Source organism: Anas platyrhynchos, chromosome 16, assembly GCF_047663525.1.
Source record: "Anas platyrhynchos isolate ZD024472 breed Pekin duck chromosome 16, IASCAAS_PekinDuck_T2T, whole genome shotgun sequence".
In the NCBI taxonomy this organism is placed as follows: domain Eukaryota; kingdom Metazoa; phylum Chordata; class Aves; order Anseriformes; family Anatidae; genus Anas; species Anas platyrhynchos.
In genome coordinates this window covers 7,919,530-7,936,349 of record NC_092602.1, presented here as the reverse complement: position 1 = coordinate 7,936,349, position 16,820 = coordinate 7,919,530, and the positions used below count along the sequence as shown (strand labels likewise).

The following is a 16,820-nucleotide window of genomic DNA, read 5'->3' as shown; positions in this document are numbered from 1 at the left end:
CTCGTTTCAGCGTGCAGATTTATCGCTTTCCCCCCGCAAGACATGTATTTGAATTTTCTCTTGGTAAACATAACCACAGGAGATGCGAATATGTGCTGAGGAAGCATAAATAACCCCACACAGATTGACACACACACAGACAGCAAACACAGACACGGTTCACCAAGGGAAACCAAGAAGTGCAGAGCACGCCCTGAGGCCGCCACCAGTCCCAATGGCTTTGTTCTCATCCACCCAGCCACCAGGATTTCTCCCGCTCTCGCTTTGCAGCAGCTGGTGGGAGGCTGGGGAGGAGGAGTCTGAAGTTGCAAATATCCCATGAAAGCATCATGGCAAGTCCCGGCTCTGCGGTTTCCTGCAGTCATCTTGAAGGAATGGTTCCAGTTGTAGGAAGTTGCAAGTCTTTCACAGTGTGAAAGGGTGGAGGGGCATGGGGACCACCGTGAGGAAGGAGCAGCAGGTCATCTTGCAATGTCCCAGTTGCAGCCAGCCGATTAACCTTCATGTGGGAACATCGGGGCTAGATGCTCCATCTAGGTCCTCTTCTGCCCTCTCTAAGGTGCTGATTCGTTAGCTGAGAATAACCTTCAACGGGACATCATGCGAACAAACTCTGCAACCGACAAGAAAAGACAGCCCTGAAGTGAAAGACCTCCAGGTCCCCACCCCAGCTCTCACTCCCTGGAGGCAGCATGCAGCCGGGGTGGAATTGGGGAAACCGAGTCCACACGGCAGGTCTGTGCTGCTCCAGAAGCAGCCCTGGAGAGCCCCCACACATGAGGGGCTCTGATCCTTGTGTTAGATACAGCGACACGACCCCGCCAGCAGGGCAGCGCATTGCTCCAACTCCTTCCCAGCCAGCCTACACGCAGGCAGGCTTGTTTGTACAAGCAACCCCTTGCAACACATTGTGGCAAGTGTCGCCTCCCTTTGCCGTAATTTCAGGGAACATTGATTTAGAGCCTTGGGAGCACAGCAGGTTCTTAGTGAGCTTGCCAGCTGAAGGAAACACCGGTGTTGGAAAGTGTTTTGGTAATACCGGTGCTCTGGCAGAGAAAAGTTTACTTTGATGGATTCCTTGCTTTGGAAGATACAGGTTAGCGGTAAGGACACCCTGGATCTATTTCTTCACCACCCTGCAGCTTGTGGAGTCAATTACACTTGTTAAAATTGAGTGTGGATGCCATCAAATAGAAATGCGTTTTCACTCTGCGCTTGAATTGCCCAGAAATTAATAACTCTGCGAAGAGAAGGGCAGTGGAAATTACCCCCTTGACTTCTCTTTTTCCATTGATGGAGCTGTCCTTTGACAACTAAAGCAGCAGTTCACAGAGAAAATGATACTGGGCTAGCATTTCATGTATTTTAGCTGTCTAACATAATTTAGCTGTGGGAAACAAGGAGAGCTACTGTCAGGTAATCAGCCAGTGCATTACAACTGCTGCAGCTACCCGATGCTTTCTAGGGAGGCATTTCCAGTTTTTAGCATTTCCAAAGCCCTCAGAAACTTCAGGACTGAGACTCCTTGCCATGTAGGAGATCCAGGAATGCCTCTGAGCCAAAAAATTACACGCATTTTATTTTAATTCTGTCGTTACTGTGCTTCACCCTGATTGCAGAGGGTTGCACCAGGAAAACAAGCAGCCTGCCACGCTCTCACACCTTCCAGCTCTATTATCCTCTTAGTTGTCTGATGATATCAACTGCTTCCCTTGCCAGGAATCCTGAGCTCTATCAACATCACTCCTGCCACGGCTAATGGCTAGGATAGTAGCCGAACTGCTCGTATTTTTTCCGACTCCTTCTGGCACGGAAAGTGAAAGAAGAAATGAATTATCTGTGGGATTTAACATGACACATCTAGATTAGATATATACAGTGCTACTGAGCACATCTGGCATGTGACCATCTCCTGGCATAACAGTGCAGAAACAAATTCTCTATAAACCCAGATAATAAGGTGAGACAGAGGAAATGGAAGGTGCAATGCTTTTTCCAAACAAATACAGCCTTCTCACAGCTCTTGCAATAGATTTAATGGAAAGGAAAATGCCCTGTAAAAAGTCTGATGCTGCACGGGTACAGCAGAAGCTGTTTCTCTGTGGCAGGGCATCTCCCTTTCCATGTGAGAGCTATGGAGACCTGACTGAAATTGAGGTGCAACAAGAGAAGATACACAAATGAACACTTCAGCTGAAGAACTGTATTTGTTTTTGTTTGTTAGTTTGTTTGTTTGTTTGTCCACATTTTGGATCCCTGGGCCCAGAGCATGCAAATCTTCCCTTCTGCTTCCGCCTCCGAGCTGAAACTCTGACTCACACTAGAGCAGCTGCACAGGGAGCACTCATCCCCTCTCACCTTCAAAATCAACACGCCCATCGCCGTTCAGGTCCACGTCCCGGATGATCTCTTCGATATCCCGATGACCCACCTGCTGTCCTAGAAGCTTCTTCATGGCTTCTCGCAGCTCACTGGTGCTGATCTCCCCATCGCCATTGGTGTCAAACTGCAAGCACATGAAAAATACCAGCCGGGGAAATACAGTTAATGGAAACGGATCTTGCTCTGGGTTGGACTTTGTACTGTCCTGCTCCTGAGTGCCCTATTTTTTCTGCGTTCCTTTGCATCCCTCCTTTTTCTCTTTCGGGTTCCATTTGGTCTGGATCCAGCCTGTCTTTTGTCCTCAGAAACCCCTCATTACTGCTCTGACTGCATCAGTTTCCTCTTCCTTGCCTCAAGGGCTCCCTTATCTTAGTGACTTTCTCTGCTCCTCCCTCATTTCATGTCTGGCTTGACTCTTAGTCTTCCACTGTGCTGCTCTTTCCTCCTCTTCTCTTCCCCAGTGAGTCTTCTCTCTTTCCTGTCTCCTGTTGCTCACCTCTCTGAGGGGCACACGGTGGGGAGCACTCACCTCTCGGAAGGCATCACGGAGCTCTTTTACACCAATCATGTCTGCAGTTTCTGCCAGCAGCTTTGGTCCCATCAGCTCAACAAAATCTTCAAAATCCACATGGCCACCCACTTGGGATAAGACGAAAGATTGCGTGTAAGAACTCCATACATTAGCCAAGCCCAGTGCTCACTTTGCACTTCTGTGTGCCCAGAGGGCTTGGTTCTCCAGGAAGCAAAGCACAGAAGGTGCAGGAGAGTGGAAGGAAAAGCAGAGGTAGTTTTACACTGCCTGTTGTATTTCCTGGATTGTGGGATATGCAGAATGAGCCCAAGCTACTCCAGCCTGTGTTGCCATGGACTGCTACATCCTTATGGCATCACGTACTGAGTGTTAGAGGCTTGGTCCCACTAGAGCTTATAGCAACCCTCTGCTGCACTTGTGCCAAAAGAAATGGCGAGGGCACTGCATGACGTTCCTGCATGCCCTGGCAGTGCCCTGCAGCAGTGGTGGAGTCTTGGTTCATTAGCAGTGGCTAATGTATGTCCAACTGTTTAATTTTCATATTTGTCCCTTTTCTTGTTTGTCCCCCATCTGACAGCTGGCAATAACACTCTCAAATTCCTAACTCTTTGTGTGCCGTGGTTATCAGCTGTTTTTATGCACGAGCGGTTGTGTATGTCACAACTCCTTCCATTTCCCTGTCCAGGTAACTCGTCTTTCCTACATCAGCCTATGTCAGGAACATGCACTGAGTTTCCCTTCTCCCACCTGGCTGAGGGCTAACATCCTGCACTGTCACGGACGAGTCGTGACAAAAATGATGGTGAAAGACAAGAGGCACAAGCACAGTGACTCCAGCAGCTGCCCCCCACCCGGCGCTGCCAGCACAGCTCGCTTGCATCCCACCCGCAGGGGCACAGCAGATCACAGACACCCACAGCAGTGAGCAGCCCCTCCGCCTCCCACTCTGACCCAAACATCTCCATCTTCCAGTCGTCGCCTTCAGTCCGACATCATCTGACACCAGCCTCAGCATGATGACGTCCACGAGCTGAACACCAAGGTCTAACTGCCCAGATTGAGGGCAGTTTTACACCTGGCAGCATAAGCAGGGAAGACAACCCTTCCACATGCTGCTCCCATACAGCACAGTCCACACAACCCATTCATCTGATAAGCACTAAAAAGGGCATCGACTGCTAGGGGCTACGAATGAGCAGAGGGATGAGAGGGAGCTAAAATGACAACCAAAAATGAGAGGGAAAGGAACACCAAGTAACAGAGACAGCAGGAAACAAACAGCCCAAAGCAGCAGTGCAGGCACAGCAGCCAGAGAGGTTCAGCAGGGTGGGTGTTACTCACGGTTCATGTTGATCTGCTGGGAGAGTTCTATCAGCTCCATCTCAGTAGGCATGTAGCCCATGGTTCGCATGCAGTTCCCCAGGTCCCTGCAGTTAATAAACCCATCCTTGTCTTTATCAAACTCCTTAAAGGCTTCTCTTAATTCTGTGGGAGTGGATCCAAAAAGAACAATGTTGTCAGAGGCAGCTTGAAACACCTTTTCCAAGAAACCTCCCCAGCGCCAGCAGCACTTTATGAGGCCGGTCCCTGAGATACTGCGTGTGTTCCCAGCAGATCTCGCTGTGAAGAAACAACGACTGCAGCAGTGTCAAGCTCTTCTAGCAGCAGCACAGCTGACCCATCCCTTTCAGGAAAGCGTGCTGTGACTACAGAGGCTTTGAAGTACCACAAAGTGATTTTTCCTGAACTGCACTCCTTAAAGGCACTGGAAGCAGTGAGTTTTCCCAACTTTTACCCCTACACAATATTCTATAGCCATCACTGTAGGGGTTAGCAGGTAAAACAACTTCCCTACAGCCATCCTTTACAATGCTTTCCATGGGAGCTGGGGTGTACAGCAGTTATCTGGCAGCCCATATGCCATTACCTCACTCATCCTCCCATCTTGAAGAAGCTGCATTAGATGCAAATTCCTCCACAGCCAGCACTCTTGCACTTTTACATACTATTTCTTTTGCTTGGGCTGCCAGGAATTATTCCAGTAATCACCTCCCTTGATTTGCCACAGATTATTTTACCACCCCTTGAGGGCCAACCTGGAAATGACCAGCCTGGACAGGGAGAAAGGTGACACAGAAGGAGCGACAAGTTTTACCTTCGATTTCTTCTGGGCGCAGTTCTCTATCCTGCAAAAAGAGAACACACTGTGTTAAAGCCTTTGGCTTGCCGCAGCCGCAGTTTCAGAACAGCACTCGGTGGTGCAAACAGTTCTGGGACGAGCCAGAAAGTGAGAGAAGAAACAAGAAGGCGATGACATGTTTAATACCATCTACCTAGCAAGGCTTCCCAGCTCTCCTCCCCACCAGGGCGGGTTTCAGCCTGCACACTTCCCCGTGGAAGCCCCTCTCCTTGTCTGCTGGACGGGGGGTGACAGATGCTCCCCCAGGACAGAAGGAACCTGGGCCAGCATGGGCCCTGCGTGTGGGCTCCCCACCTGCTGGTGCTCTGAGCACCTCTCAGGGCTCCTGCATCGCTCCCCAGCACTGAGTCCTGGAGCAGAGACCGGCGCTGCAGCAGCTGCTCTATGGCTGGGACTGCATCCTCCTGAGCTCCTGCTGAAACGGCCAGATCAAACCAGCTGGAAGCTGCTCCGGTAGCCAGAAGCTCTGTACCATCATCTGCCTGCGTCCCTGCTTGATTCCTGTCCTGCTGGCAGGACAGGGACAGCCAGGAGCTCTCTTACAGCCCACGTCCCAGTGCCATCTCCTGCAGTCCCCCCGGGAAGGGAGGGACTTGCCCCTTCCCCCCAGCCTCGGCTCCCCATACAGGCATTCTGAAACCAGGCATGAGGGCAGACACACGACAGGTACATCGTCAAGGTCATCTACAAACGAAACAGGACGAGGATTCACCATGTTCAGGAAACACTGCAACTTCAAACATCCAATTTCAATTTCGTGGAAGGAGGGGGAGGATATAAAAGAGCATAGGAAAATTCCACCACTGCACCAAGAAGAAGAGATGAGCATGGAAATGCACTGCTTTCGGGTTTAAACGCCCTTCCTAATTCCTCTCATCGCTCCCAGGCAAATCCAAAGCATCTGAGAATTTGGAAACACAGAAACGCCATCTCTTTTGTCGGCTGACTCTCGGCTTTTCCCCTCAACCGTGGGGAGTTTCTCCTTGCCTTCCAGGTGTCCTGCAGCCTCCCCACACGGCCCCGGAGCCGGTGTCCTTGCCGGGTTTGAGAAGGATGATCCTTTGCTATTTAACCACGGGCTCCTCTGGCAACTAATGGCGGCTGCTCGGAGCGCACAGCAAACTAGGACACCCGCTGCTTTATGTCTGTGCAGAGGGGGCTGTGCCAGAGAAGTGACCAGCTCGCCGCTCATAACCTTCCCAGAGGCATCTCTGTGCTGGATGGAGCTGCCGGAGCGCGCTGGCTCCGCGGCTTCATCCCTCACAGACCTGGTATTTTCAAACATGTCATCCCATTTGTTCTGCTTCCATCAGCGCCAAGAAATAAAACGGCTCCCCCCCCAACACCTGGGGCCGGGCGCAGGAGGCCTTACCGCCCTCCCACCCCGTTGCAGCAGGTGACCGACGGTCCCGACACCTCCAGCGCAGCCGTCACGAGAGTGTCCTCCTCCCCGCTCACCGAAGGCCACGTTGCGACCGACACGCGTCGGGAACGGGGGCTCCAGCACCGGCTCGGGTGTCGCACCCCAGGGCATTGGCGCCGGCGGGGCTCTGCGCATATCCTCGCACGCGCGGCTTCGAGCGTCACGGAGCCGCGGGCTGCGAACGCAGAAGGAGGGGGAGGGTTTTCTGTCCCTCCAAAAATGTGACTCAAGCGGGAACTAACGTCACGGAGAGGTTTTCTGGTTTAAATTTGAAAAAAAAAAAAAAAAAAGATCCCCCGAAATGATTAAGGAGGAAAAGCGCTCGGGAAGAAATGGGCTGAATCACTCTAAGGCTCTTGGAGAACATATGGAAAGAGGAACAAAACTGTTCAGAACCCAAATATGAGCAGAGGTGACCCTCAGAGAGTCATGGTACGCCATGGCCTTACTCTCACTTATTTCTGCTCTATGCACAGTCTTGCTGCGCTACAGCCAGTAGAAGTAAAGCTGTTGATCAGGTACACTTATGCTACACCAGGGTAGAGACATCACTGATCTCATTTTGGAAACTCCTTGGGGTACGGTGAGTTCCCAGGGCCTGAACGGGATGGATTCTGTCAGCGTGAGCCTTCCACTGGGAGCTGGGCCCGTGTCCTGTGGTGGGGAGCCAGCACCAGTAGGTGCACTGGTGTGAGAACACCATGCCCTGGGGGTGAGTGAAGTGGCTCAAGGCATGTGTGATCACTTAGCGGCTGAAGGTTAACAAGAACAAAGGCCCTGTGATCAATAATGACTGACGGATCTTTTTTAGGTTGATGGCTGAAGATGAGGTTTCAGAAATCAAGCTCTAGGTGTCTCCTACAGCTGCAGATAACCGTGCCCATGCAGAGGGATATGAGACATTTCTTATAGGGGCGAGAAAGCCCTGACTGTCAGGAAACTGGGGTGAGCTTTGTTTCACCAGAGGATATGGAGTGCACTGGATTAATGTAAAACAACACATGTCCACTTACGCATATCCAGAAAACGTGTGTCAATGATTCCTTTGCGTATGTCTTTACATTCATGTTACTGTAGAAATCTAATGTATATGTGCAGAAAATACGCTCTACTGCTTATAAAGATACTGAATTCACATGAAAATACCTACTTTCTTTGCTTATATATAAACATTTACATCAGAAGCATATGAGCACAGTTACAAGGAGGTGTGACGGGGTGGACAGACGTGGTTCTCTGTTTATCCGTGTGTGCAGGGACAATAGCATTTGGTAGCCTGGCACTATTTGCAAATACGAGGCCAGACTGATGTTCTTTGATTTATTTGGCTAGGATGGCTGCAGTGTCAGGCTGTGCATGAAAGCGTACAAGAGACTGCATTTGGGCTTCTGTGAGGAGGCAGATGCATGCTCATTTCTGCTTGTATTAGCATGCTCGCTGGGAGCTGACAGGAACAGTAACAAATACGGGCATCTCTGTGGGACAGCTTGTTCCCAATATGGATACTCTGATTTGCATCTAAGTGGCTACTTAGGCCCTAAATGCTAATTTGAGCCTCTGGGAATGAGATGTGAATGTCTTGTTGGAATAACAGCTTTGAACACTGGACTCCTCCAGAGTCCATCTGATTATACAAGTCCCGGGGTCTTAAGTCCTTCTCCTGAATCCATGTGACTACATCTACTCGAGTGTAGGCTTGGATCTATCTTCCATAGCTGCATTTTTTTTTGTTTAAATCATCCTTTCTTGCCGTTCAGGCAAAGGGACCTCTCTGCACATGCTTCAGCTTTGACCTTTGCCTGTGACTGCGTTAGCTGGAGCCGGGATGCTCCAGGACCCAGGGCTGGGGGTTACGGAGCTCCACGCACAGGGAGCACGCGGGCAGCTCCGCGTCCCCGGCTCGCGTCCACACGGCTTTGTGCGTGTCTCGCCCGGCTGGGTGTAACTTACGTACAGGCTGCCTGTTTTCTGCGAAGCCCTTCCTCAGGAAGATGCATGCTGGCCCCAGCAGGTTGTGCATGACGGCGCAGTTCTGGGCCAGCACCATGAGCGGACCCTGGTACTCGCAGGCCGACGGCCCCTCTTCGCTCGTCTGGACAGCCTTATAGCACGTCTTCTCCTCATGGCGGATCTTCCCAGCCAACCAGCAGCAAGCAAACAACACAACAGAGGATGTTACCTCCCCGTCTCGCCCAGCCTCGCCTCTGAAGTTTTACTGAACCGCCTCGCAGAGCCATTATTGCTAAATTTCCTTCATCTGCTTCACGCCGCGTCCCCCCCGCCGACCTCTTACGCTTTGTGTGGAAGCCGTAAATCCGGGAGTTCACTTTCAAAAGCCGACAGAAGTACGGCCAGCCCGGGGAATTTCGCTTTGAACCGACATCAAACCCTCCACGAGCTGCTCACGTCTACCCAGAAACAGCCCAAAGGGCCGCGCTCCCGCTACCAGCCCCGCAGTTCAGGATTCCTCGAGCGAGTGTGCCCCACGGCACCGTACGCGTGCCCGGGGCCACGCTGCCGATGGCCACAGCGGCTGGAGCCTCCCCGGGAGGCGAGACTGAGGCTGTGCAGAGGCAGCGCGTTGGGCTCCAGGCTGCATGACAGCAGCACGGCTGGGTGACGCTACCACGAGGCCGCTGGCAGCATGGGGTGGCTCTGCCAGCTGCGGCACGCATCGTGCTCCGCTGGAACTAACTGTGTCCTCGGGGTCTCGGGCACTCAGCGCGCTGCCCTCTCCTAAATCGCTTGCGGTTCGGGGCGGAGGTCAGGCACGAGCACGGTTGGGTCTGTTTGCCTTTGCACGTTTCTGTGAGTGCACACGGCTTGCTAAGCTGGGGCTCCAGAACGCGCTCCAGCACTGGATTTTATAAGGAGGCACTGCTTTCCTTTTATAGAAATGCATTTCCCTGGCTCTGCAAGAAAAGTCTTATCCTGATATTCCCATGCAGCTATAAAAAGCCAGCACAACCCACAGGACCCTTGGTTTTATAGAATAAACATTAATCATGCATCAGATTCCTCTTCAGGAACGATTCTACTTTTACAGCCGGTGTTCCCAGGGGTGATCAGAGAAGCTCTGTCAATTGTCATCGGCTCCTTTATTAACTCTTTCCTTAAAGCCTGAGGTGCTTTTTCAGGCTAAAGCACCAGACGCGCAGGCACACCCCAGGCACACTTGTCCAAACCTATCGCATCTCCTCGCTGTGCCTGCCATGTGCTATTACCTTGTGCACACAGTCTGCATTTCAGCCAGCCTTACCCCAATCTGCTCGTGTATAACGTCATGTGGATATCAAGCACCAAAACAAACACAACCCAAAAAGCAAGCCACGAAGAAAGAAAATGATGGAGCAGAAAAGCACTTTTGTCGCAGTCGTAGCTGAGGAGGAAATCTGTCTCTGATTAAGCGTGACACATCGGACACTTGTCCTTAAAAACCTGAGAGATGAGCATCCGTCCGCAAATGGCATATTACTAGCTCAGCTAAATGTCAGGGCATCTGTGTTGAACTGCATAGCTTCATGACATCAGTGCAAAGTATTTGCAAAAATTACCAGCTTTTTTTTGCTTGGCACATTTTTGAGTTTAATATACCAAATAATGTGACTCACTGAAAATAGCCCACATCAGTTCTGCATTGAATTCCAGCAAAGAGACACAAAAGCTTAAAGGTCCCATAGCCTCCACCTAATCCTTGCCTGCTGACCTTTCCAGGCAATTTCTTACCTAGCCACACGGCAGCACCAGAGCACGGTCATCCCGTTATTTTTCTGCGTGGATAAAGATCACCAGCTCGATCAAACAGCTGCCCAGAGCCACAGAAGGTGGCTGCCTTACTGAGAGCCCGACGGGGGCTCCCTGCCCTGCAGCTCCAGGCAGGATTTACGGCAGGCGATGCTCCCTCTGCCCAGCAGCCTCCAGGTTTCTCCTGCAAGCACCCCCAAAAATGTCCCCCACCACACTCCTCCTTTATCCAGACAGAGCCGGGAAGGGAGCTGCGATACGGGTACAAGGCAGAGCAATGCCAGGTGCCTGCTACAGGGGAAAGAGCGGCATGCACAGTGCAGAAACACAAGGAAAGGACAGGGGAGCTCAGGCTTTCTCCGTCTCTTGCAGGAGCAAAGGGGCACTACCATGCCTGGCTGGGTCAGGCCAGATCTTGGAGGGCCTCTTCGAGGGAAAGGCCACCAAGGCTGGCCACCAGGGGCACCGGGGGAAAGCGAAGCTGCCAGCAGCCAGCACTGGGGGAAAAGGACCAAGCGTTGTCACCTGGACAGGCAAGGAACCAGCCCCTGGCCGGGCCAGCCAGTGCCTGGAAGTGGTTCCCAACCTCCCGGTTGAAATCACGCATTGGAGGGATCACATCTCCCATCAGCCAGGTTCAGCTCCCACCCCCACGTCGCCTACAGCCCCTCCTCACCACTTCAGCAAAACTCAAGGAAACCATAAGCAGGCAATGTCCATCCGCCAAGCTCCCTGGGGAATGGGCATCAGGTGCAAAAGGCCTTCACATTGCCGAGCCGTGCCCCTCATCACCTCAACCCTGCTCCCACTCGCTGCGGCAGGGCCACACGGCGGAGATGAGAGCAGGAGGAAAGCTGTGCCTGCCCTTCTGGCTCAGCAGCGAGCAGCTCCTCAGCCCCAGGACATTCACGCTCAGAGGAGCTTTGGGGAGGCAGGGATGGGGTGAGGACAGGGACGAGCAGCAGGCAGAGAGCGAGCGCTTCCTCCCTGTGTAACTTGGTACCACCCAGGGCCCAGCTCCTCGTCCTCCTCACTGAGTTTCCTCTGAGCTTGCCCCAGGTAAAATCTGGGAAAAAAAAGACCAGGGTCACAAAGCAGCCACGTGAAGCTGTGTGGTGTAAGGCTGAAGTATCCCCATAGCCACACGTGTTGTGATCCAGAGGTCAGCACAGCCCCACAGGAGTGGTGCCCGAGGCTAGACCGGAGTTGGAGAAATCCTCTAGTTCAGCTCTGCAACTTCCTCTCTCTAGTCCTGCCAGCCCAGGCCTTCTAACGAGGCACAAAGTGCATCTTCTGAAGCAGTTTTTAGGAATGAAAGCATAAATTACCTAAAAAAGACTGACCACACAGAGTTTACAACTTCTTCAGTCCATTGCGATTCAAGCAGCCTGGCCACATTTCAGGCTTTAATTGCAATCTCCTTGATCGTGCTGAGCACAGCTGCAGCCAACTCCTTTTATTGCAAGTTGGAGGCGACCTAGGAATAGCCAAATTGTTTTTTTTAACCTGTGATGTTTGGGTAAACCTCAGCTACTCCTGCCCCTTCCTGGGGGTCACCCTGACACAGGACTGGTCTCGGCACTGTCCAACTGCTCGATGATGAATTCTCTCCTCATCTATCCCAGCACTCCTGCAGCAGCACCGAGCCTTGTTAATATGAGCCAAAATAACAAGGAAACTGTTTACGAGGTAAATCTGAGGCCAGAAGAAACTCCCTGCTAGGACACCCTCTCCACAGCAGATTTTCCTGAGGGCAAGGCCTCCTGGTGGCTCAGCCCCATGGCAGCGCCTTCACTGCCAGCAGGGTCTCCCCAGAGCCAGCTCTCCGTCGCTGTGCTGGGGATGCTCAGCGAAACTTCATCATTCCCGAGGAGTGAATCGAGCAGCTTTCTGCTGAGTTATCAGATTTTCAGCAGTGCCAAGTGAGATCCGTGGGGCTGACAGGTACACGGTGCTGCTGCACCTCCCTCAGCCAGGCAGGAAACGGTACTGGGGCGAATCGTTCCCGCCTGTCCCTGGCAGCAGGACGGTTCCTGAATCTGATCAGTCCTGGGGTTGTTTTTAAAAACCTCAGCAGTCTGGGGACTGCAGCCTCACAGACACGGAGCAGGGCCGGGCCCAGGCCCCCGTGCACATGGGCCGTGCTGCCGGGCACGCGCTGGATGCACACACACACACACACACGCGAGGGATGCACACAGGGGGTAGGCCTGGCATGTCCCCTCACAGGGTACGGCCAGACAGGTCACAGAACATGCTGCTGTGCCCGAGTGCATACATCCAGACGAGATGTGTGCGTACAGAAGGATGGGAGTACACAAAGCCACATGCAGACTGCTGCGAAGACGCACCCCAGCACCCGGACCACGCGTGTGCAAGCGGGGAGAAGTGTGTGAAGCACACGGCGAGCACCACGCGCCTGCTCACAGCCCTCCGGATGGGTGTGGAGAGGCACAGACAGCTGCAGACACCTTGCACAGCTCGGATCCTGAGGTGTGCGTGTTGTTACACCAGCAGGAACACACACACACACACACACACACACACACACACACGGCCACTTGTGCACAGGAACATGTCCCTGCAGAAATGACACACGCAGCTGGGCTCGTGCAGACACCCTCGAGTGAAGCACATGCACACCCGTACACAAGCTCACGTGTATGCACATACCTGAAGCTGCCTGCACAGACGACGTGTGCCAGTGTATCGAGCACATCAACGAGCACAAGCGTGCATGGACGCAGTGGGCACGCACCCACGGAGCAGGACACACGCCTGCTGATATATACGCGCGTTTATTTACACACACGTGGTGGCGTTCAGCATCCCGGGCTCTAGTGGCTGCCCTTGCACGAGCAGCTCTTACAAAAAAGACTTGTGAAGAGAGCTGAGCCCCTCGCACGCACCGCTGCGGCTCTCCCACCTCCCTTGCCCGTCTGCCCACAACGTCGCCCGTCCCAAGAAGCAGGGCTGGAAAAGCACAATTCACTTTGATTTAGGGAACATACCTTTTTTGAGAGGTTTCTCAGTGGAGACTTCACACAGTTGCCCATAATATGTTGAGTCTGCCTTTCCGGTGAACTTGGTTATAAAGGAACTGAAGCAAATGATCCCATTAAAGGTATTCCTTGGGAGCAAAGCAAGAAAGGCAGCGCCAGGCAAATCCAAACAGCTACTGGCTGCTGGGGCTTCCCTCTTCGGGGAGCTTTTTCTCTCTCTGCCTCTCTCTCTCCGTGTTTTTACTTTATGTTCACTTTCTTGAAGAGATGAAGCAGGAAGGAGAGGGAGGGGAGAGAAACAGACAGAAAGAGGGAGAGAGAGGGAGTGAGAAGGGGAGAGAGAGGGAGGCGGATGTATAATCTACATCAGATTAATGTTCAAATCCCTCCCACCCCCCTCAATCTGCAGGCAAGATTGTTTCACTCATGGGAGAGAGCTGATTCAGGGAGAATTAAAACAGAGAGGCACCGCAAGAAGTGATTTTAGTGATGAGTTCAGTGAATCCAGCTAGTTTGGGTCCACACAGCCTCTGAACGCTGCAGCCCTGCCCACCCCCCTCCTACCTCCTCTCCGCTTTTCAATCACCAGAGAGCAAGGCTGGCCAGAAGGCAATCCACTTAGGGGCTTGGGGCAGAGTCCAGAGCTCGTTTTGGAGCAGAAAGGGACCATTTAGCTGGGTGGGACCTGTTTCAGCTTATAAAGACTAGCAGACCTGCAAGTCCCTCATTCTTTTCCTGCCACAGTGGAAGCAAGCCCGGAGGCAGCAGTGCAGGGTCCCTGCAATGCTCTCAACCCCAGGACAGAAATTTTTAACCACAAGGGAGAGACCTTGAGCCAGTCTTAAAGTTTTTTTCCACCTTTCTGCAAGTAGAAACCAACCGGAGGTTTTCCTGTACAAGTCTGCCAAAGACGGGCTTGCCCCCGAATCCTAAATCCAAACAGCCCCAGGCTGGGTAATGTGAAAGCAAGAATTTGGGCATCAGACCCAACCACCTGAGTCCGGGGATAAACAAGGGGCTCCTAAGCCCAGCCCCAGCTCCGAATTCTGAGCTTCAGGCCTGCTGAATCATTTCTGAAAGAAAGGGGATGAGTCCCCAGTACTTCCTCTGTTCTCAGGCTGCACGTAAGAGCATTTGGTCTGAAAGGAGATTTAAATCGTGTAAAAACTCACCATCAGCCTGGGCAACAGGACCTGACCAGGGCAGGGAATGCATCCCCAGCCACAAAGCCACCACCGTGGCAGCAGCTCAGGGAGGTAAGAAGCCACGGCATGAGGAGCTACCTCCTGCAAGGGATGCGAAGGCCAAGCTGGCACTGATCCTACACCTGCCCGTGTACAGAGAAGATGAACTGTCTGTACCACAACAAAGCAGGGCTTTCTCTGCTTCCACCCAGATGGTGCTGTGGCAAACTAAGCATGACTGTAAGGTGAACCAACAGCTGCTTTAGAGCCTGGAGGCTTCTTCCACCTGAGGAGATTAGTTTAGGAGGCCAACCATGACAAGAGTCAAGAGCTTCTCCAGTTCCAGACACAGCCAGAAGCGCATGGCGATGTGGGGTAGTGTTTCTTGCTCTTCCTCGTAGCAGCCACTTTCCAGGAGTGCAAGCAGTGGAACAGCCTCCTCTCCTCTCCTCTTCTCTTCTCTCAGATCTGCTCAGTGCCTTCCTCACCGCACGGGCTGGGAGGAGCTGCACGAAGTCCCACAGTTCCCCCAAAGTGAGAAGCTGTGGTAGCAGGCACTGGAAGATGCCCGTTCTACCCGGAGCAAATGGACCGGGGGACAGAGGGGATGGGGAAACTCTGGCCTGGAAGGTCTCCGTATCGGAGCACACCCATGGGGCTGGGAAGGAAACCTTTCCTAAACTGGCCCTACCACCTCTTGTCACGGTTGGAGGCTCCCTGACGGAGGGGAAATACACGGTCAGCCCTTGGGGTAGGCACAGCCCAGGGCCCCTGCAGCAGGAGGATGCCAAAACTCCCAGCTCCTCCCGAGGCTGCCATCTTTGGCTCTATTTCTCTTTCCCTTCTTAAAGCAGCTCATGGGAGGAGGCTGATCTACCCTTGGCCGAAGTGCTGGTCGTTAATAATGTCCTCTGTCAGCTGGAGCCATTCCCCAGGCTCCTTGTTTATTGACGAAGTGCTTGTCTCCCTTGAGCAGAAGCTGCCATACAGCGAGCGAGGCGCCTGGGCTCCCTCCCGAGACAAATGACTCCAATTCCGGAGCGGAGAGGAGAGAGAGCATCACCTCCCTGCCGAGCATAAATCTCCCCTTGGCAGGCAGCGCGGAGGCCAGGAACGCCCTGCAACTGAGAAGTGCCCGTCTCGAAAATCCATCGCAGCTCCAAAATGCCAGGGGGCTGTAAAGGACAGGCAGGGAACACATCTGGCAGGGCTCTCAGTGCCCCTCAGCAGGAGTTGAGGTGGTCACCCCTAACCAGGAGCTTGCACGGGGCGTCGGGAGCCAGCCAGCACGGCACACTGCCGCGTTTCCCTGCTCTCCTACTTCTCTTCCCTGCAGTTGCAGCAGTCGCAGAAAATGCGCAGGGCAGAGAGAGAGCGCTGGAATCGGCTGCCAGGTTCGGGAGGGAGTTCACAATCCGGGAAGGGAAGGAAGAGGCAATGGGTGGGAGCCCACTCGCACCAGGTTCGCAGCCCTCAGGCTCTGCAGGAGCGCTGGCAGAGCCGCAGCAGGCCTGAGAGATGTGGCCGTGAACAGTTTCTTTATCCCCTTATTTACCCTGAATCCCTTAAGAGCAATCGGGCAGCACATCGCAATCTAGCAGGCAGACCCTGCTGACCTTCCAGGAGGAAAATCACTTGGACATTGGGATCTTGTTCATCGCCACCAAGGGCAGCTTAGAGAGATGCAGGGGAGTGGGGTTGGTGGAGAGGTCATTCGAAGATTAGGTTAGAAGGAGCACATTTTCTCCCTTCCTCCAAACGAGGCTGCTGTAAGAGAACAGGATGCTGAGAATAAGTGTGTCAAAAGCATTTGTGTGTAGGTGCTGATCTGTGGGCATGCCTATATCTGGGGTAGTCAGGGTGCGTGTGGGAGGGCTGCACATGCATGTATACCGGCTTTCCCACACTGTTCTTTGTGGCAATCACACTGTTCTTTTAAGGCCTGGGGCTCTGTTGTAAACTTTCTAAAAATCAGGAGGAATTTTGCGAAATGCACGCCTTGCCGTTGTGCCTGCATCCCCCCCTTTTCCCTGAAACCCACAGAGGAGAGCAGAGACCTTCGCGGATGCAGTTTGGCACAGGGTGAGCTCAGCTCCCAGGCAAGGAGCCTGGCACATGGACTGACCTGGGCGAGGAGCAGGGAGGAGGCTGGATGGCTTGGCATTGCCAGGGAGTGATTTAGGTGGCTTCATGTGCTTGGATTCTTTAAAAAGCAGCAGTGCTTTGTTCAGGCTGGCACCACGGGTTCGAATATTTATTCCATAGGAAAGGGTTGGACCCCAGCACGGCTAATCACTTGGTAGCTGTAACAGACTTCATCCAGTGACAGCAAATACCCGACCGCTCCAACAGA

General features: G+C 53.0%; 1 protein-coding gene across 5 annotated transcripts in view; it reads right to left on the bottom strand.

The window, feature by feature from the left end:
* CABP1 (calcium binding protein 1) overlaps positions 1–16,820 on the bottom strand; it is a 52,754-nt gene continuing 35,934 nt past the window's right edge. For 2 of the 5 annotated variants that reach the window (XM_072024166.1, XM_027469990.3), the window contains 6 exons: positions 8,492–8,668; positions 5,070–5,100; positions 4,256–4,399; positions 2,912–3,021; positions 2,359–2,506; positions 1–613 (listed from right to left, as the gene is read on the bottom strand). In XM_072024166.1, the coding sequence (XP_071880267.1) occupies positions 588–613; positions 2,359–2,506; positions 2,912–3,021; positions 4,256–4,399; positions 5,070–5,100; positions 8,492–8,584 (552 nt within the window). In that variant the 5' untranslated portion in view covers positions 8,585–8,668 and the 3' untranslated portion in view covers positions 1–587. Of the gene's footprint in view, positions 614–2,358; positions 2,507–2,911; positions 3,022–4,255; positions 4,400–5,069; positions 5,101–8,491; positions 8,669–13,292; positions 13,542–16,820 lie in introns of those variants that run through there. The other 3 variants (XM_072024165.1, XM_072024167.1, XM_072024164.1) reach the window with 3 other exon arrangements.